The 23,252-nt window shown below is 31.0% G+C and overlaps 2 protein-coding genes across 2 annotated transcripts; both read left to right on the plus strand.

Moving 5' to 3' along the window:
* Positions 1 to 802: 802 nt before the first annotated feature.
* LOC109544217 lies at positions 803 to 22,103 on the plus strand. The gene is made up of 20 exons (XM_048665756.1): positions 803 to 1,042; positions 5,148 to 5,577; positions 5,662 to 5,861; positions 6,719 to 6,853; positions 7,539 to 7,654; positions 7,801 to 7,957; positions 8,070 to 8,217; positions 8,871 to 9,074; positions 9,162 to 9,345; positions 9,409 to 10,087; positions 16,003 to 16,162; positions 16,219 to 16,294; positions 16,356 to 16,564; positions 16,621 to 16,772; positions 16,888 to 16,996; positions 19,890 to 20,205; positions 20,269 to 20,513; positions 20,572 to 20,711; positions 20,886 to 21,063; positions 21,252 to 22,103. The coding sequence occupies exons 2-20, from the start codon at positions 5,431 to 5,433 to the stop codon at positions 21,828 to 21,830; spliced, it is 4,134 nt and encodes a 1,377-aa protein (XP_048521713.1). The 5' UTR covers positions 803 to 1,042; positions 5,148 to 5,430; the 3' UTR covers positions 21,831 to 22,103.
* LOC109544221 lies at positions 13,714 to 16,389 on the plus strand. The gene is made up of 4 exons (XM_019914289.2): positions 13,714 to 13,833; positions 15,772 to 15,941; positions 16,003 to 16,162; positions 16,219 to 16,389. The coding sequence occupies exons 2-4, from the start codon at positions 15,802 to 15,804 to the stop codon at positions 16,306 to 16,308; spliced, it is 390 nt and encodes a 129-aa protein (XP_019769848.2). The 5' UTR covers positions 13,714 to 13,833; positions 15,772 to 15,801; the 3' UTR covers positions 16,309 to 16,389.
* Positions 22,104 to 23,252: the final 1,149 nt, after the last annotated feature.

Genomic DNA, 23,252 nt, shown 5'->3' on the forward strand with positions numbered 1-23,252 from the left:
TCCCTTTTTACTCATATGAAACTTTCTTTAAAATAAATTTTATTTATTATCCATAATTCCATAAAAATGTTCAATTCCTCAATCAATAAAAAATAATTTTTGTTATTGTTGCCGATAAAGAAATGATCAATCTAATTAAAATCTAAGTGTTCACTTTCTTATGGGTTCCATTCCTAATGACTAAAAGTAAAATTATATAGCAAAAAAAATTACAAATTTTTTTTTTATTTTTTTATTTTCAGCATCTCATTATTATAATCAACTTTAATCAAATTTATTTTTTTCTAATTTTTGAACCACATTAAAATACAAACTGTAAATTAAAATGTCCATGAGCTGATCGAAAGGGTCTTTAACAAGAAAGTAAGAGATTGTCAGTATTCGAATTCCAAATAATTACTAACTTTTAAATTCAACTTTAAGATAACTTTTGATATGTCCATAAGAAAAAGTACCGCTTACTTCCAAATTTTAAAATTGCATAATTAAACAATAAAATTGTATCAGCAGATTGTATGTAAACATAACAGTTAAAAAACATGAAAGATTTAGCTGCTGCTTTTAAAATAAATTTGCAATTATTAAAAAACGCAATTTTTCAATATCGCTTAAGTGTCTGTTTAATGGTTTATTACATTTTACGTACCGCGTATTTTCAGTTAAATAACATTTATAAAAACAATAGACACCATTTTTATATACCTAAGCTTGAAATATATTTTACCAAAAAATGATTAATTCGGTACCGTGTTAATCGATAATAGCTAGTCATCAGCGCCTTACATATATAACCAATTCCAGCACCCACAGGTGGTCCTTCTTGCAAATGCGGCTTATGTGCATGTCTTCGCGATATCTACCAGTAGTTTATTTTACTTTCACTAAGAAGTACGGGCTAGTAGTACAGGGTGGACGATTGTGACTGGTAGATTAGCAAGTTTGAAGAAAAATTGTGATTTTTCTGCAGTTATCTATTCTACAGTGTTAAAGAATTAGTTGATTGTAGTTATACGTGGATAATCCGAAAGGAGTATTATGAAATGTAAGTCAACAATAGAACATCAAAGGTTCAAACACATCAATAAGCTTTTGCATTTCGTACTTCCGGCTTGATATTTGCTTTAAAAAGGTTTCTCAACTTTTTACAATTTTTAATGGTACAAAAATATAAAAAAATAACGTAATATGTTTAGAAATATGTAAACAGTGACTGACTAATTTACATCTTTAATTATAATTACCGATCTGAAAATTTCCCATAATAAACATTTTTTTGCTTTGGAGTTTAGTTTAACCAATTGCATATATTAACTTATTTAATAAGTTAGAACATACTTTCTTCATTGATAAGAAAAATATTTCTGGAATCTAATAACACATTATATTCGTTTGCACGTCCTAATAGTCAAGTGTTAATAGGAAATAGCGAAAAGTGACACTATATTATTTATATTATATTTTATTAACAACACAACTTAATCTTCTTCCCAGTTTTCGCATTTAAATTGTTAAATATTTGCTGCTATAAAACATCTGCAAGCAAAACAAACAGTAATTGGGAAATTTAGCTATATTTAGTTTGATGTAATATGTTTATACACTTTGTCATTAGAGATCTGGAACAAAATATTTAAATAATTTCTACAGACCATAATTGTCTATACTTGAAGATATTGCATTAAATGTAAAAGTGTTTTAATTAATGCGTGTGGAAACTAACATGTTTGCAAAAGTAAATGCTGGATTGGAGATTGGAGAAAAGTCTAAAATACGTATTTAAGGTATGCTTTTACAAAATTACAAATACTTCGTATAATGTTAAATAATGGCAAAAATATTTTCGTAAACTCGATGCCTATTAAACGACCTAAAAACGGAAATTTGAACAATCTGTCAATAAGCGTCTTTGCTAATTTCATAATAAAAACTAAAAACTGATCCATTGCAAAACTATGTCAATGCCACAGCATTTCTTTATTTTTATTATCTAACAACCCGCCAATATAGTTAACAAAATTTCGAATGAAAGAACTCAATTTCACTTAATTTGCCTGATAAACAACGCCATAGAAATAAGTCTGAATATCAAGTTCGGTTGAAGATACTGAATTGATATTGAAACATGCAGAAGAGCATGAAGAATAGAATGATAATAAACACTTGTGACCATTGTATATTTTAGTAAATTATTGATATTTGCCAATTAAATACAAATTTCGTCTCTGTTACATAACATGCTTGCCGTTAAATGAACATTCGTATAGAGGGACTTCTGGAGTTTAAGTGTGTCGGTTTTCGTCAGACTTGAAAAAACTACAAATACATAATTAAAATTTTAATTCTGATTAAATAAAACATTATTTAATATATTTTGGGTATATCGATCTTCATCGATTAACACAAACAGTTATTTATGGATCATATCAAGCTTATGTCGCGAGCAACGGCAAACAGCAAGCAAAATAGTTTGTGACAATTGTCAATAATTTTACCATCTAATTTCATGAATTTATGTTTTTCTTGAAAAATAATATAAATATAATAAGCGCCAATGATCCTTTTGTACAGCGTATAAACCGTCGTTGATAATGGCCTTTCAATAAATATAAATAAAAAGGCACAAATAGTAACAGGTCTAAGTAGGTTTAAAGCCAACAACATTATTCGCCAGTACTTTCAAGGATACTGTTGAGATATTTATGCAGGTCGCTTTTGGATAATGAAAAGTGATTGTCATATTGCACTTGATCGAGCGAAATATATTTCAAGTTTACTAACAACATTCTGCTTGAAATTTATTACGATATTTAATAAATCAATCATACAAATCAAAAATAGTTAATTTCAACAAAAATTCAAATTCATTCTTGGCACTAAAAGAAAAAATTGAATGGTAACGTTGAAATTAAAAAAAGGGATAATAGAAATTAATCTACATTTCCTTAATATAATATACATACATACAATTCACAATTAAACAATAAATTATGTAGTGTGTTCTTGCAACGCCCTTTGTACAGCAATCCCTGACAAGGTTATTTTTAATTAGCTTAAAAGGATTAATTCAAATTTGTTACCTAATTAACGCCTGAAGCATTAAACCACATCATTATCTTGAAAAGTATGCTTATTATATTTTTATATTCCATTGTAAATGAAATGCGGTTGCGATTTATATATAGGGTGCTACAGTACGCACTATACTTGGAAAAGTAATACAATATTCAGTCTATATAAGTTCGGTCCTTTAATGTTATGTCCTCTAATTCCTCCTGTTAATGTTCGACCAGACAGACAAAATGTTAGAAATAAAAGATCTAACAGATTGAGTAGAATTTTGGCGCAGTCAAAAACCTTGTTAATTGTTAAAGTTTCGTGTTGATGTTATCAGTTAAACTGCATTATCGTCTAGATTGATCAGGAGTTATGTGGAAGATGGAGGAATGATCTGACTGAGATATGGTAATTTTGTAGCTGATTATGTTTCCAAATTGATTTAGTATTTCCAATATGATCATATTTCTTAAGAATTTAAGGCAAATTTCAAAAGCTTCTTATTTATCCAAGTTCTGATGAGATAGTTTAAACCTTCCAGTTGATATTCTAGTTGAGAACATAAACGTTTGGACGTATTATGCTGTCGCACGTAGATAATTGAATTTTTATACGTTAGCAATGCACTTTTAGTTCAAATTTTATACTCGAATTCAGTTCGTGCCTTTTTCCCAGTTAACCACAAAATAGATTATGCACACTTCTGGGCTAGCGTTTTAATAAGAGTTATTAAAGATTATCTAATTTCATATTTTTCTAATTGGTGAAAATAAGTGGAGCACGATTCGTACATGCTTTTCCAGTGGATATAATGTGGGTTTCACGATAACTAACTACTTGAATGAGACGATGTGTTTTTGGATGATTCCGCAAAGTAAAAGAGAATTGTCCAGATTCCTAACCAGAAATATTATGATTAGGAGTAATTCGTAAATGCACTTCTTATTGTCAAGATCACAATGACAATAAACCGTTTCACATATAACTAGAACAATTATTTTCATTCATAAAGTTCGATTAGGTATTTTATTCTAAAGGAAACACGAATTATCTGTTACGAAATGTGGCAAATTAGTGTACCCATTATATAATTCCTTAATACCAATTTATTCTACATTCGTAGCTAGTTATTGCAGTCACCTGTACATGTGTTGTATATCATTAAGCTCGGCAACTTGGAATATTTTATTTCATTGGAGACATTTAGAGGTGGAATTTGGCTTAATTTCTAAATGCTTTATGAAAATCGTGATATGATTAGATTTCATTTGAGAGAACGCGCTTTCTAAATTAAATAAATCAGTGAAAATCAAATCTTAGATGAAATAAAAAATAGAACGAATGTCGTACATTCGTACGATTCGACATTTATTTTCCTGTGAAAAGTCTGCGAAAATTACTTCATGCTCAGTCTTCGTGCAACAAATTATAATTCGGTTCGTTCTCTGTTCAGCAAATCAAAAGTTATTTTGGTTCTACTAAATATAAAATTCAATCGAAGAAATTATGCTCGAAAATAAACTGGAAATGGAAAATGCCAAAGAAAACAGTCAATCAAAGTGACTAATGGTTTAAAAATACGTTACATTAAAGCATATTTAAATGATTTACTTTGTTGTTTAATTTCAAAGCTTTTTATCTTTGATTCATTTCACAACACACGTTACCATAATACTAGGACGAAAAAGATTGTCATTGAAACATGCAGCGTTTTAACTCGGAAATCAAAAATAAATGCTTTCCTTAAAGAAAGTAATGACCGTGTACCGACCGACAATAACTTGCTTAACGTAGTGTTGTGGTTTTGCTGGTTTAAATACTTGCACCGGCGACTTCCACGAAATGGTTTTAATATAAAAATTCTTAATTTGAAACAGGAACTGTTATCGTTAGTTATGAGGTTCAAAGAAAATGCATGGACTTTTTTGAAAATACATCGTAACAAAATAGACACTTGAAAAACTATATGGTTTGCATTTTTGTACTGCTGCAATAAGAATGTTTCTTAAATAGAGCGAAACGCTGTCATTTACTAAATTCCATAATTTTCTGTGACCTAATAGTAATAGTAACAATATTTTTATTATTTTCAGAACAATAAAATGCCTGCAAACATGGAAAGTCTTGGAAAAAAAATTAATTTGTTAATGAATTCGTCAATACTACATGCAGCTGTAGACAAATACAGACACTTTGTACGTTTGTGAATAACAGACGACTTCTCAGATGTTTTAATGCCTGCCATATTAGATTGTTAAAGTGTTAAAAAATGTATGCTGTTTGTTATATATTTAAATAAGTAAGCCAAAGAAGTGACACATAAAGAAATAGACTAAGAGATTTAAAGTTAAGCAGAAAAGTACTCAATAATTTACAATGGCTGTTATTGCAATACCAACCATTGCCACAGCAGTCAAAGCGGGTATTTCACTGATTGGAGCTGGAAAAATAGCAGTACTGCCATTTATTATTGCTGCTCTCACGTATTTCCATTATGATCAATTTGATCCAGAAAATCGACCAGTAAGTGGACAAACAACAGTAAAAATTTTAAAGCTAAAGTAAAATTTTTAAGTTTAATCCGATTTAAATTTTTAAAATTTTAAGGTCGACAGGGATCCAGATGCAAAATACGATTTTATAGTCATTGGAAGTGGATCAGCAGGATCTGTGATGGCCAACAGACTGTCTGAAATTCCGGAATGGAAAGTTTTGCTGCTCGAAGCAGGAGGACACGAAACCGAAATATCTGATGTGCCGATTTTAAGTCTATATTTACATAAAAGTAAATTAGATTGGGGATATAAGTAAGTGCAAGGTTCACCTTCTCTTTTTTGTCAATCTCTCAGTTTTATTGAATATTTACTACGTATCAAACATTTCAATGCTGAGCAGCACTCCTTTATCATTGGTAATATAATCAGAGAAATTTGCTAGTTTAATTCAATAAAAAAGAGTAATAAAGTAAGAGGAGAAATTATACAATTTTGCATTAATGCTATATACGCGTTCCGATCGTATAATAGATCTATCTACTATCACTATTTTCTCCTAAACTCACCTAGGTCACTGTAATACATGAGGCTACTGGCTTACATGTAAATCGTTGTTACATAACAGTGCTCGTTACATACCTGAAACATAAAACATACATTTATAACTAAATTATCTTGCTGAGTTATGTTTTAACACGATTAACATAATCAATCACATTATTTGTTAATTATCTAAATACCACATAGTTAAACAAACAAGATGAATAAATACAAAAAAAAAAGAAGAAACGAATGCATATTTAGCTAATAAAATTTAGGAATTAATTGGTTCTGAAACTGAATTATTAGGTACATGTTGGGTTTCTTAAAGGAAAAGTTAAAGTTTCTTAAACTAAAACTTTCTGGGGACGCATTCATCTACAAATAAATCAACTCGTGAAGAGAAAGACAAGAGAATATCTATTTTACCATTTTTAAAATAAAAATTTTACGGTTTTATGTATCTATACGTGTATTACTTGTAAAATGAAAATAAAATATAAACCGTATACAAACGTATGATATAAATAATATAAATAAGAAGAAAATACAAAAAAACGGTAAATATAACTCTAAAATAATGGTAAAGGCATATTACATTGAAATAATATAAAATAAGTACATTCAAGGACTGAACCGCAACCGACAGCTTGCCAGGCTATGGTAGAGAAAAGATGTAGTTGGACTAGAGGAAAAGTCTTAGGAGGCTCTAGTGTTTTAAATACAATGCTTTACATTAGAGGAAACAAAAGGGATTTTGACAGGTAATTTTTTTTTAGACAATAGAGTTGGATTTAAATAAATTAAACCAGAACAATCAAGTTGACTCAAAGCTATTTGTACTGAAACCTTCTTAGTTCTACTCCTTATAATTTATAAAAAAATAAGCGAGAGCGTTCAATGTGCTACTTTTGATCTCGCGAAGTGATATTTGTCCACATGAATTTTTCCTAATGAACAAATATTTCTTAATATTAGATTTTACTCAGATTTTACCTGAGTAAAATACATTTAAATTTTTACTATTTGCCATTAGCTTTTTGTTGCTCGTTATTGAAATAATTAAAATACTCTTTACACATTTAAAATACGTCTCATTGAAAATTTAAGCCCAAATGGGGGACTTTTTCTTGAGCAAACGGCAGATATTGAATTGAAAAACGACAATGCACAATGCTTGCTTAACACAGTTTAGGTATATTTAGATTACACAAAAAAATACTTTTAAAAACAATCTGTACACAAAATGTTTTTCTGAGGTTTCTCCCGTACACCTAACTAACATCTGCAGATATGATGCATATTTTCCTTACAACGACCGGGAAACCACGCTCCTTTGAAAATTGATATTATTAATGATTAAAGTAGAAATACCTAAATAGGAAATTTATAACATAAAACATTAACAGAAATATAAAATAGATATAAAATAAAAATAACCTTTTTCAGGTGGTCCCAGTATGGAAATGATGGTTGGTCGTATGAAGAAGTGCTGCCATATTTTAAGAAAAGTGAAGACCAAAGAAATCCGTATTTGGCTAAAGATACAAAACATCATGCAACAGGTGAGGCGCTTGAAGTTTCAGTTCCAATTAGAATTAGATTGGACATAGCATTAAGATAGAGAAGAGATAGATAAGTATTTAAAATAGAAAACCGTTGTAAATTAGTTTATTAACAACCGTATATGTAGACTAAATGAGTTTTTCAGGTGGATATCAAACAGTACAAGATTGTCCGTATAACACACCTTTGGGAATAGCTTTTCTTGAAGCAGGTCAAGAAATGGGTTATGACATAAGGGATATAAACGGAGAAAAACAGACTGGGTTCGCATTATGGCAAATGACTATGCGTCGTGGTACCAGGTTAGTCAAATATAATAAAAAAATACGTCTTTCACAGCGGAATACGCCAAGAAAAATGTTTGATCATCCATTATAGTTGCCGATATTATTTTTAAATCGCTGTTGGTTTCAGATGTAGTACAGCAAAAGCGTTTTTAAGACCCATTAGACTACGACAGAATTTCCATCTATCATTGTGGAGTCACGTAACAAAAATTTTAATTGATCCTACATCTAGAAGAGCATATGGGGTCGAGTTTATTAAAAATGGACAAAAACGCGTAAGTGGTTGATTATGATTAAATATTGCTGAAATTAGGCAATTTTCTCAAGGTTCTTTAATATAGCAGTGAGTAGTATTTTTTATGGAAAATTTGCGGGCTAGAAGTTATAGTGCTGGTGACACCGTTGATTTTATTTCCGATCGAAAAGTGTTGCAATATTTTCAACATAAGTGAATTAGTCGAATAAATTAACAAACGCAATGTAAATGACGATATAGATATAGCCTTCTTTTTAGCCTATTTCTTCATCACCGATATGGTGTTCATCATAATTTAATGATTTTTCACAGAATAACGTTTTGGGTTTCATAATAACAATACTTTCTCATCTTTTATTATGGGGTCGTTATTTCAACTAAATAACCAACAAACTCGGCACTAAAAAACATAAATATTTCTCTGAATATACTGTGATTTTTTCCCAAAAAGGTTTAATAAAAAATATTAAATCAGCGTTTGAATTGGAGTAAGTCAAAAGTTGTTTTTCCTCTGAGAAAAGAATGGGTGATCAAAAGATGTTCTCAATTATATATTTACATTTTTTTAATCAGAAATATGCTTGACAATCAATGACCAAATATGAAAAATAAGGGAACCAAAACGAAATTACGTCAACCATGTTATTAATGTTACTGATAACTGTTTTTTAGACGGTTTTAGCAAAAAAAGAAGTCATTCTATCAGCAGGCGCCATCAACAGTCCCCAACTTTTAATGCTAAGTGGAATTGGACCAATAGAACATCTCCAACAACATGGAATTCAAGTAATTCACGACTCCCCAGGAGTTGGAAAAAATTTGCAAGACCATATCGCTGTACCAGTCACGTTTGTTATAGATCATCCTATCTCTCTAGTAGGTTCAAACCTCAGATTATTAATGTCTTTGGTTCAAACAGTTACTTTTGAGTATATTTCAAGAACATGTACAATTTAATTTTAGGTCATAAATCGGCTGGTGAATTTAAATACGGCAATCAGATATGCAGTGAAAGAGGATGGTCCTTTAACTTCGTCGATCGGATTGGAAACTGTTGGTTTTATCCCGACGAAGTATGCTAATCAATCCGACGATTGGCCTGATATGGAATTCATGATTCTCAGCACAACAATTGCAGCTGATGGAGGTAAAACACCAATTTCCCCAAAAATAAATTACGTACTAACATTCAAATTATTATTTTTTACAGGAACTCAAGTTAAACGCGCACATGGAGTTTCTGATGAATTCTATAACGAAGTTTACTCCGACATCAACTATAAAGACACATTTGGAATTTTCCCCATGATGCTTCGTCCGAAATCTCGTGGAGAAATCAAGCTTCGATCGAAAAATCCCCTTGATTATCCTCTTCTTTACCACAACTATTTAACGCATCCACATGATGTAAATGTGCTGCGTGAGGGCCTTAAAGCCGCAATAGCGTATGGAAACACTCAAGCTTTGAAACGATTTGGAACGAGATTTTACGAAAAACAAAATAAAGTACCAAACTGTAAACATTTACCACCATACACTGATGAGTACTGGGATTGCTTTATCAAGCAGTATACTCTATCAATCTACCATTATTCATGTACAGCTAAAATGGGGCCTATAGAAGATCCCTATTCCGTAGTAGACTCGCATTTGAGAGTTTACGGAGTATCTGGACTGAGAGTTGTCGATGCCTCCATTATGCCCATGATAACAAATGGCAATATCAATGCCCCTGTTATAATGATAGGTGAAAAGGGAGCAGACTTAGTTAAGGGTTACTGGTTGGGGAAGGGAAAGAGACTAAAAAGAGATCTGCAAGACACCATTGAGCCAGTACTGAGGTTTAATGCTAGGCTGAGAGATGAGGGAAATTTGACTAGAATCGTAGTGTAAATAAATCACTACAGATATTTCGCTTTTATTTAAGGTTGGTTGAATTGATAACGCAGTTTCAATTTTCAACAGCTTAAACTTTCAGCACATGTTCGGTTGTTACTTAAGAAATTATAGAATTATAAAAATCATTTTATATAGAAATGGAAAAGTTACAGCAGTAACATGAAGAATACAAACATTTTCTGCAGATTTTCAATGTAAAAATACTGGAATATCGCAAACATTTTGCGATCGCCATCTGTTTGAAAATTTAGTTAAACAATTATCTTATCATTCAGTGTCCAGTATTTGAACTAAATATGTTCGTTTCATTTAGAAATTACTCTAAGTAAGAATTTTGCATTATGATTACCTTATTTACACTATTGATAGTTCCGCATTAGTACTGGGTTGTCTTCCAGGATCAATTGGTAGCTTATTCTGATAATGAAGAATTTAAATGTTGTTTCCAATCTGGTATTGAGATGCATGAAACATGGGTTTCGAAATTATTTTCTGGGTAGAAAATTGAGAATACAACCAAATAAATGAAACCAAAATAGCTAATAAAATATATTGATAAATGATTAGAGTATTAGATGTTGTAGATATTAGGCACCAGCAAAGTTCATGCTCAACACCTAATTTGCTCATAAAATGTAAATAGTAGATTGTAGCAGAGTTTTATATTTTTTGACATTGTAAATATATATTATTATTATTAGTACACAAAATTTGGAGAAATTACTTTTCATGTTGACATTGTGTGTAAATAAATATGATTAAACCAAATTTGATAAAAAACAATAAAAACGAACCAGATGACAATATGGTAATTGAATGATTTATTTATCATTATTCACTAATCAGTCAATTCAAAATCAAATATCTTGTGACTGTATTAAATATGTAAAACTTAATTACGAATGCTAAAGCGGTGCCCATGTTTCCAGCATTTTCTATCGAAAAAAGTTGAAGAGGATAACAAAACTTTATTGACCATTGTTGATGAAAATATATATGAATGTTTGAAAAAAGTGGTGCAAACTGGAATCTTGTGAATAAAATCGCAATCAAATAAAATCAATTAGATGTTTGGCCGCTGATTAATAACTAAATAAATGAAATAATTAGAAGAACCTTTGCGTCCAAAAAGCTATTTTTTTATTAAACAATTCCAATGTTCGAAACCATGTTGAAATAAACATCCTTTCATACATTTTTTAGCATTCCTCTTTTTGCTAACTGTGCTGGCCAATTAGATTCTGGAAAATCAAGAAATTTAATTAATTAATTATTCTCTTATCCCACAAGAAAGCTCGAAAATGTATATTTCAACATGGTTTCGGACAAAATTATCAAGATAAAAATATTTCATAGAAGGTACCTATACGTTTCTTCTTGTGGTATGTAGTTAGTTGTATCATCAATATAATTCCCGGTATAAAATATAATCTACAGCCTAATTTTTATACAAATTTCCTCAAAGACGTGATTGGAACTTCCTAACAATCGATATTAGCGAAAGTTTAATGCATACTTTCATAGAACTTCCTTAAATAAATCAATAACAAATTCTATATACAGATCAAACGCGCATCAATTGCTTAAAACCGTGTTACATAATGTTCAACTTTCTTTTTCACCAATGTTAACCAAACATACACATAAAGTGAAATGAAGAGCCGACTCGTGATTCCACGCTATACTCACGTACAATTTTTAGAATAGAACTTTTCAATAGTTGCAAAACATTGGCAATTAACTTCCACTTTTGTAATATTGAAGCTAATTATTGCCACTAATACAAATTCAACGGAATTTTAAATAACTTTGAATTTTAAATTATCTGCTTATCTCAAGCCGGATAAAGAGCATATTTCTGTAATTTTTTTCGATTTTATTATCCATGTCGAGAATTTGCATTTTATTTATATTAACACTTAAAAACTATAACTATTGTTTATAGTATTTCACGTGTAAGAATATATGAAATGTTTTGCTAATAAATTGTCACCGTTTTCCAATAATAAATTAGTTTCTAAAACCCCAAAAGGACAAATTAATTAACTAATTTTCTAGTTGAAACCAAATAGGCCAGGCTTGAATCATTTTATCTTTAATTTTTAACACCATGAAGCAATAAAATATAAATTGCATTTATTATTTTGCCACTTTCTCCAAGCAAGATTATATTCGCAGTAATATAGTAATAAGCACCGCCAGTAAATAAACTTATTTGAAAAGCTTTAAGTAAATCCAATACCAGAAGCTAAGTGATTCGTTGTAGCGTATAACGTCTTATTGTTGGATGTTTTGGTTGTTAAACTTATGAAGTGCGTGAAAATTAAATATCTAAAATCAACTCCAAACTCAGGTAAGTGGCATACCTAACGTGTAGGCCCGAATAATATATCGAAGTCGAATCGTTAATAAAATTACACGCATTTGGTAGACGTTTTGGTGAAAAATGTGTCTATTACCTATAATTTCCTATCTTATTCGTTACCTCTTGGTTTTCCTTGTAAATATTGTATGTCAATTAAAAAAAAAATATGTAACGGTTCATTCAATGATGACAACCAGGATCCTAGTGAACACTATAAAAATGTTAAAAACGCAGAGGTATAAAAATAGAATATGTGTTTAATGCACATATTTCACATTTGTGAGAGAAAGGCACCAAATTTATTTGCTAAGCTTTTCGAATTAAAAATTTTTGATAATTTACATTGCTTTGTGAATTAATGAATGATTTTCTACTCTTTAATTCTTCACTACTATTCCCCATAATCATCTAAGCAATGAAACCATGAAACCAATAGTTTCTTCGGCCGCAATGAACGACCTTCATGGGTACCTAAGAGGTCGAGCGAAGAATTTTGCATCTTTTTAACGAACCTTTCTTCTCTCTTTTCAAAGGCGCGCACTTGCCCATGCATTGCGGGTTTTACTTTCACTTTATTTTAAGTTACCTAAGTGATTATACCTCTTTACTTTTAATATCTGGCCATGCAAACTTGTTTATTAAATTTGAAGTCGTCTCCGTTTTTTTTTTAGTTAAACGAGACACAAAAATGACAAAATAATTTATTGAATTGCTTCTACATCGATACAAATGTGTCATTTTTTTATTTGCAAACTATTGCAGGAAATGCATATTTATTATACAACCATGATCTAAACGGCATGCACTTCCTAAAGACTCTTGGATTTTGAAACTTGATCACAAAAAATTATGCTCACTGCACATTACTTTAAACCTGAAATATAATTCCAATTAATCAATTGCCTAATTACATAAAAAACAGTGATGTTTTATCTAATCAAAAACGTTATTTAAATTATATATTAAAAATTGTTATAAAAAATGTCAACAAAATTAGCAGATTTTATGCGATAATCTTTGTAATCTAGGGAGGCACTATTTCCTACTCCCCCATCAAAGTCTGTAAGTAAGTATTGACTAATTAGCGATTCCACTTCTTCCTTTCCGTGAACCGAAGCACGTTACTCCGATTGATTGTGAGGAACTGAAGAAAGAGCAAGTAAAATTTCACCGGTGAAAGAAAAGCAAAGTCCGCGTTTCGCCTTTCTTCTCGCTCTTAGACATCAAATTCAATCTATATGCGTGGTTTTGGAACTATCGGAAGTGCCTTTTCAGTGTTTTGACAAGTTTTTCGTATTTTGTGATTAGTAAAATTAATGAAAATAACTTGTGATAATGGATACAAGGAAATATGTAGCTGCTGATCGAAAGGTAAACAACTAAAATCACTATATAGTCACCGAAACCTTCAAAATAACTTTGAATAGTGAAACTTGATAGGAAAATACATAATCAAAATAAAACAATTATTCACTATTGTTATTAAGAACGGCATAACACAAATGTTTTCATAATTCTTAAATCAGCTATTTGAAGAAAAAATTTCGATTGTTAATTGCCTACAATAGCAAAAACCGTTAAAATTTTAAATATTAACAAAAGGAACTGAAACACTCCTTAACTTTTCTACTTCCCGTTGCAGATGCTAAATAATTTAATTTTCATGTAAAAATATATTTAGTAATCTTTTTCATTCAGACCCTCAAATTCGTTACCATTGAAAAACGTTTTCTGATTTTTCAATGTCATTTAAATTATTTTCTCCTATTAGTATTGAGAATTACTTGGACATATAAAAGCATACATGTATGATTTCACTTTATATTTTGTATCCTTTGTATTATTTACAACGGCACTGCATGCATTGATTGTGTAATTTGTATTAGCAGTGCATATTTCTCAATGAGTAAAGCATGACATTTTTACAAAACCGCAATATTCCAAAATTTCGTTAATTAATGTTGCAATGAGTATTTGCCATTTTATTTAGTTTATCGTGTATGACCAATTACATCAAATATTGCTTGCAGCGTAATCTGAAGTAATCATGTATTTTTATGTCAGTATTTAGAAATAACTATATTTCGCGATAATAATAGTAATTGAAAACCTAATCCAAACAAGTATAACGGTGAGATGTTACAAAATTTATCAAAATATTCCCGTAAGAAATAAGACGGTTGAAGGAATGTTTTAAATCTTATAATAGCTTATTAAAAAAGAATATAAACATTTTGACGAAACTGCATGTAGATAAAAAAATTATAAAGTTCATGCTTGAATTATTAAGAAAACTTATTATTAAATTTATGTCTGTATTCTAATCACTGATGGTAAAATTCAACTATCTGAAAATGTAATAATTGTCATAAACATTAGCTGCAAAACAGATTTTTTCTTTGCTATTGTTGCAAAGGCTAACCAATTTATCGTATTTTATTTAAACAAGATTAGTTTACCGTGGATTCATTTTTGAAACAATGAGTACTGCAAACAATTTGAATAAACAGCTTTCTTTATAAATATTAACATAAATAATAAAGTAGACGACTGTTCTATTGTTGCAATCACTCCAACGAGCGTCTAGTCTATTATTAGTGAGACATATATAAATAAAAACACATGAAGCTTTGGCGAACTTGAGTTATAACACATACGGAATAAACAAAAACATTTAAAAAAAAACAAAATACTTTCGTTAAAAGATCAAACACTAATTGGAATTTATCTCATAATTAAAACCGAATTAAGTCATTTAACTGCATAATTAAAAAACAATTAGCCAACTTGAACAAATTTAAGAAGACATACACCATCCGAGGCAGAATAAAAAAAATATGCATCACAAAAATTTCTCTCAGTTGTCGGGAATGATCACCTTAGCTGAGGCATAATTGCTAAACGTAATTAGCTGATCGATATGAACATTGCAAAAAATAATACAGAAATACGGGTTAGTAGTTCTACTTTAAAAACGTAAGTTTAGCGGTTGTATTTGTCACAAACCCAATAATTTAATACGAAATTTGTTTTGAATTAATGCCATGTCCAAAATATGCAAAAATATAAAAAATACTTTAATTTTACAAAATCCAATTGCCGCAAACCTGTATTACTATTATAAGTAATAATCTCAATGTAAGTTTATTTAAATTAAAACTACTAGTTTTCAGAGAATATGCGACATTTGTATGTATTTCAATTAATTAAACTTCATAATTAGCAAAGAACTATTCAAAGAAATAAAAATAATACGAAACCAATTAAAGATAAATAGAGAGAACTTCAAGCAATTGTTGATTTTTGTAGCCACATCTAATTCAATTGTGACCAAATGAAATGGGCAGAAAAGATCCAGGACCCCAAAAGTATAAAGAAAGTAATAAAATTGACACTAGCTTTTGCTTCAAAGTGCTCCATCAGGATAAATATTGGACTGACCTAATTTTAAGGCCCCATCGAAACGAAATTATTGCAGGGTATGTATATAAATTGTTCTACTGGCTAATGCCAATATGTAAATATTAAACACATTCTTAGATATAATACCACACCAGGAGAAAAATTTGCGATAAGATATCCTCCATATAATTGGCAACGATTTACGCGAAGTAGAAGCGAAAATGATTGTTCTATCCCGCAATACGAGTACTATTTGAAGCACAATTTGTATATTAAAAGTGCAGTGGAGACTCAAAACGTAACTGTTTATTGTATGTTTTACGAAACGTATATCAATGATCTATTACTTTGCAGTTATTAGGGCTTCAAACGAAAAACGTAACATTTCGGAACTACACTCCCAAAAGTCTATCTCAAGAAGTCAACATGGGCATGTGGATATAGACATTTAAATTTCTCAATTCCTGTGAAAGCATATTCTGCTTAAAACAAATTGCAGAAGTTTAAATTCAGACTTAAAGTTAGGTGCACACTAGTCATGCCATTATTCGCAGTAGCAGGACAAGTAGCCAACTATGCCGTTGGATTGTCTTTCAATCCTCTGGCCATATTAGGTCTAGTTCCAGTTTTTGCAGCTGGTCTTCTATTTATGCAGTATGTGTCAGTTGATCCTGAATCACATCCTATCAACGTAGATAAGGTAATGCCAAAGTTTCAGGTAAACGATGCGTTTTAATCCAAATCTGATTTTCTTAGATTAGCCCAATATACGATTTTATAGTAGTAGGAGGAGGGTCTGCAGGGGCAGTAGTAGCCTCGCGACTATCCGAGATCGAAAATTGGAGCGTTTTGCTTTTGGAGGCAGGAGGAGATGAGAATGAGGTGTCTGACATACCAACTTTAAGCGGGTAAGCGCAGTTTTAAACATAAAAACTTAGCACTTGCACAATAATAGTTGCAGTTAGTGTTCTTAATCATTAAAATATTTTACTCTGCGTTATTCTACCTTTGGTTACTTTTAAGGTATATGCAAATGTCTCAATTTGATTGGATGTACCAAACAACACCGCCAACCGATTCCCCTTATTGTTTGGCAATGATTGGAGATCGATGCAATTGGCCTCGGGGAAAAGTAAGTTTTAATATACGTACATAATTTAATAACGGATATTATTGTATTCGATTTTAACGATGAAAAACGAATCAAGAAAATTATCAGTAAATTAGCATTAAGTGAAATTTGTAATAGCAGTAAAATATTTGCTAAAGAACCCAAATACACACAACATCCTTATGCTTAAAAGGCGTAGGTTTTTAAATGTAAAACTATGTTGAAAATGTGGAATTTGCTAATTATTACGGCAAGTCAAACATCTGTTGCGTTGATTTTGTAACTTTCACCGATTTTACTTAAACGAACAATGAGTGCTTATCAGTAACACCAGAAATTAAATAATCAGATCTAAGAAACAATTGGGACAAAGAACTGATTACAAATGTCTCTAGCTCAAAATTTTTGAAACTCAAAAAGCAAAAAAGTAACAAAAAAATAAAAAAATTCAAATAAAAAAACGAACTATGTGAATCGAAAAAGCTTAATGGTTTAGAAATGTTGTCAGAAAAACGACATAGTAAACGGGATTTTCAAGTCCATCATTAAATGATAATTAATTATTTAAATTTATAAGTATAGACAAATGAACTGCTCAACAAAATCAACGTTAAACTGACAACTTTGGACTAACTTAGGAATTGGATAACTTCTGACTGCTTAGAGCGAATTGCTTTTAGTTTGAAGCGTTATTTAGTGCAATTAAATTCCTATTAGCGCGTGGTTTGCAAAAAGTTAATGTGATAATGTGTCAGATAAAGTTCCTACAGGGTGGCAGGTCAAACAAAGCAAAGTTGGCGAAAGTTCCACATGCTCTCAGTTTGAAAAAAAAAATTGTTTTTGCATTCCAACATTACAAGCATTAGACACACCTCATATATCAAACAAACGTCTTTAAATTTATTGCTCATCTCGTTTATTTTCAGAGTGGCCTAAAAATCAGCGTTTTGGATAAATAACCTCATAAACCGATTTTCCAAACTTAAGGTCTCCTTATAAATAAAAGAACTGGGCGAAAAACTAAAGAAGCGTTTTCAGTTATTTGCTTGATCCTTAAACTTTTGGGGTTGGGACCCAAAAAACCTGTTTTCTGTCCAACTAGGCTATCTTGTGAAGCTTTGCAAAATTTTGCATTTTTTATTTGCCATCTTGTAGAGAATTTGCCTGATATGCCTAATTTTTTTATTAAAACATTGACAAACAAAAAACAAACGCATAAGGCTTCAAACAGAAAGAAAATAGCTTCAAGCGTACAGAATTTATCCAAAGTTAGAACAAATTTAGATCTGCAACGTTCATTTTCTTGTGCAGTTTGTCTGACAATGAACATGAAATATCGATTACATTATAAAATTTTTAAACGTTATTTTTTTTCTGAAAATTGCCGTAGATGTAATAACTTGAATAAATGGAAGGAATCATTTGGCTGGAGTTAATTAATTAAAAAATATTTAAAGCATTTTACTTAACTAACATCGATATAGTGGAACTGGTACCAAATCGGTCGTAAATCATATTTGAAAATGGAAAGCCAAAAATTGAAATACATATTTATATGTACTTATCATTATCTACACTTTCTGCATAAGGAATTAATTAAACAGTCGGCAAATTTGGAATTGCAGAGAAATTGCTAAAAATTACACTAAATTGATGATTAAATAAATATTGCTACTTGAATTAATTCAGACAAAAAAGGAACACATCTAATTTAAAAAAAATTACCTTGTTTAACTTGTATGTATGTATACATGTATGTCGTGATTTCTTCAAAATTATAACATGATAAATTTTAGAAATAAATTTACAATTTAGCATAAGAAATGTACAAACAACACTAAGACAGAGATTGACATTTAAACACTTTCAACATTGCATAAAAGTTTAAGCAAATAAACCTTAATTTCTAGCCATTCTTAGTTTCAACATGGTGTGGACCTCAAGCCCATTAGATTTCATATTCTAGCCCGACTTTATAATTTAATTTGCGTTTGAAAAGTGATTCTGTTATGAGCATCAATAATGTTGCAATTGCTAACCATTTGATTCGATTACTGACCAAAAATCAAAATCAATAAGTCACATTATATTGGGTTTTTACATGGACACACATGCACTAAACAGCACGCCAAAATACGGATATATCAAGAAAAAAACTACGAATACGACTACACACAACATGCAAAAAATGCAATTACAAGGTCATACATACAATATGTCCTGATTTCAAAACAGTATGCATTATCAACGGCTGATATCTACTACCAACTAATGTGGATTACTTGACAATTAATAAGCATAATTCGCAGTTTATTTTAATTTAAATATTTCCATCCTGTAAATATTTCCTTTGCTAAACTATGATTTAAGTTCCAAAAAAAGTTAAATATTCAAGCAATAAATATCTTTATATAACTTTCATAACAATGATCTGTAAAGTTCTTACACTTATATTCGAATGAAACGCATATTAGGGAGTAGAATGTTATATCCGCAACGAAATTTAATCTCTTCCTGTTCATTACGTTCCGATGTTGATGAGAGTCAAGCGTAATGTAAAAACGTGAAGTTAAAAAAACAATACGAACATTCTGACCTGAAATCACGAAAGTATGGGCTAAAGTGTGACTAAAAATTGGAAGTGAATACTTAGAATTCAGGGACTAATCTCATTTCTGCCATATCTACAAAATTTGGCGAACAAAGCATATGCCTATTATAAGTAGAAATTATTCTGAATTTTCCAGAACAATATTGTGATTGTTACTCTACATCCTTAAAATGATCTTTTAACAGTGAATTAGATTTGAAGACTTTTTTAGAAACAAGCCTAAAATGACAAATTAGTTCACACTAAATATGTTGAAAATACTTTGCAGTGGCAAGAAGAAATAGATAAATAATCAGTTTACAGGTTCTTGGCGGCTCAAGTGTTTTAAACGCAATGATCTACGCTCGCGGAAATCGTCACGATTACGACCAATGGGCGGAACAAGGCAATCCTGGATGGTCCTATGAAGACATTCTGCCATACTTTATGAAATCGGAGGATAACCGAAATCCTTATTTAGCGAATAGTGCCTATCATGCCACTGGGGGTTATTTAACAGTCCAAGAGTCACCGTGGAGAACGCCGCTGAGTATAGCATTTCTGCAGGCCGGTAAAGAAATGGGCTATCAAGTTCGAGACTGTAATGGAGAGATGCAGACTGGATTTATGTTATCTCAAGGTAAAAACAAACGATATCAATTAATTAGTTAAACGTGAAATAAGAAAGACATAATTCCTTAAGGTACAATTAGAAGAGGTTCAAGATGCTCCACAGCTAAAGCTTTCCTTCGTCCAGTTCGAAACCGCTCAAACCTGCATGTCGCGCTATATTCGCAGGTGACCAAAGTGATGATCGATCCAAAGACTAAAATGGCGTATGGAGTGAAATTCATCAGAAACAATAGTCCGCAATTCGTGAAAGCAAAGAAGGAGGTGATTTTGAGTGCTGGAGCAATAGGAAGCCCTCATATTCTGATGTTAAGTGGAGTAGGTTTTTGAGAGTAATCCTGCCTTGGGAGCATGTAAAATATTTTATTATTACTAGGTAGGACCTAAAGAAGATTTAGCAGAATTTAAAATACCGGTTATCAGTGATCTAAAAGTGGGATACAATCTGCAGGATCACATTGGATTGGGAGGTCTTACTTTTATAGTGGATGATCCCGTCACTTTCACAAAAAACAGGTAGTCATGCCCGCAATGTAAAAGAAAATGATTAATCCGAAAACTACAAAAAACGGGGCAGAAAGTTTGCAACGTTCGCTACTAGAAAAATGAAATGTTCAAGATTGATGACACTATTAATATAACATTTATTAAAAAAAGATCTTCACGCATCTGACGCATTTGAATTTTCAGATATCAAACGCTGCAGGTTGCCATGGAATATATTCTAAAGGAAAGAGGACCAATGACATCATTGGGTGGTGTGGAAGGTTTGGCATTTGTAAATACAAAATACGCACCGGAATCGGGCACTTGGCCGGATATCCAGTTCCATTTTGCACCGAGCAGTATTAACAGTGATCCCGATCAGGTACATTAATACCTTAAATTAAAACACGAAGTACAAATAAAAATGCTGAAAAATATTGTCTATCCTTCAAGAAGCAAATATTGAATATATGATACCAATATCGAATTTCAAAATTTCAAAATGCATACAATGCATTTTCTGTTGCTCAAAGCTTATGACTGACACCACGACATTTCTGTAACTTTCAGGTTCGAAAGATAACTGGTCTACGCGACAGCATATATAACACTGTATATAAACCGTTGAAAAATGCTGAAACCTGGACAATTCTTCCGCTCTTGCTACGTCCCAAAAGCACTGGATGGATTCGACTTAAATCCAAAGACCCCAAAGTGCACCCGGATATCATTCCAAACTACTTCACTCATATAGAAGATATTCAAGTATTGACGGAGGGTATTCGGATAGCTCTCAATGTATCTGCTTCAAAAGCTTTTCAAAGATTCGGATCCAGGCCGCATAAAATACCATTTCCGGGTTGCCGAGATTACGCGTTTGATACCGATGAGTACTGGGAGTGCAGTATGCGACATTTTACTTTCACGATTTACCATCCCACATCTACGTGTAAAATGGGTCCGGCGTCTGATCCAGATTCAGTAGTTGATCCAAGACTCAGAGTGTATGGAATTGGAAAGTTGAGAGTAGTGGATGCTTCCATTATGCCGACGATTGTAAGTGGAAATACCAATGCGCCCACAATTATGATCGGCGAAAAGGCGAGTGATTTGATTAAGGAAGATTGGGGTATACGAACAATTAATTGAGCTGATGAATAGTTTAGTTACATTATAGAATTATTTTTTTAAGAGCGTGGCCATACGACATAGGTTTATAAGGGCAACATGCTGTATATCTATTAAGAATTCAGTAAGAAAATGTACAGCATAATCAATAAATATTGAATAAAATTAGCAATTTTCTAAAGTTTGATAATGCCAGAGAATAATTAATGCAATAAGCATTTAAAGTTTAATGACTTTTTCACTCAATAATTTGTAAATAAAATGTATATATGTTTAAATGTATATATATTTAAATAAAAATATGTAGCGTACTTTAGGTAGTATTAGCGGCTCCAATTTAGCTAAATCAACAATGAGATTGAGAGATAGTATAAAGTTTTACACCTCAATCTATCGACTTAAGTGAGTGCCTATTAAACATATAATACTTATTAATATGTAATGTACTGTAAATATAAACTGTAAACCGTTGTACATAAAAACTAGTTTGACAAAATTAAATTTACTTAAAACTCTAACCCGGTATTTATCTAAAAGCTTACATATTCACCCATATAATATGTCAACTGTTTAAGCGATCTGATATCACTATAAGGTAAACAGCGTTTTTCATATTGTCGACTTCGGCTTTGGACAATAATTCGATAACCATTCGATGCAAAATACACCAAAAATCAATAATCTCTTCGATTTACAATTAGCGAAATCAAATTGCAGAACCAATCAGACTCTTCAGATTAAATCACATTGGACTCAAATAAATAGTTTAAACCAATGAGGCCATAATATTTTTCTATTTCGTTTCTTTTAATTTGCAGAATAATTAAAGCACAATAATATTATGCTACATTTGCCAGAATAAAAGATCTATTTCAATCTATGTATTTAAAAATCAAGCCAAATGAGACTCAACTCAACTCTTTGTAGGGAATGTTCTGTCATAAGAAAATAAACAGAAACAAAGAATTCGGATGTTGCACTTCATATTTTCAATAAATAATAGCAGAAAAAGAGTTTTTGATCATGTTTTCCGACCGTTGRGCCTTKAAAAGTATTCTATTACTGAATATTTAGTRAAGCTTAAATAYGTACCYTCTATACACCCAATTMATTTTTTTYACGTAATATATTATGAATACAATTATTGAAATATGGATCTTTCTGATGCTTWTTKCTTKWAATTTTMAATACTTTTTAATTTTAATCGGCCGAAACTATTTGAAAGACTTACTACACCCTACARATTTAAAATGAGAAAAAATGTAATAAGAGMGAGAGAGTCAAGTAAGTAATTTTGATTGGAAGATCTACTTAATAGTTATTTAACGAACAATAAATTTTAAACGTTCCAATCATGTATTTTCATCAGTAACCGAAGAGAAAGTGGTTTAAAAACGCCTTAAGCAAAGATTGCATTTCGACTTCGTAAACCAAATAAATATT

This window comes from Dendroctonus ponderosae, unplaced genomic scaffold (assembly GCF_020466585.1).
Source record: "Dendroctonus ponderosae isolate FM_Combo_2020 unplaced genomic scaffold, Dpon_F_20191213v2 Dpon_F_20191213_4, whole genome shotgun sequence".
NCBI lineage: Eukaryota > Metazoa > Arthropoda > Insecta > Coleoptera > Curculionidae > Dendroctonus > Dendroctonus ponderosae.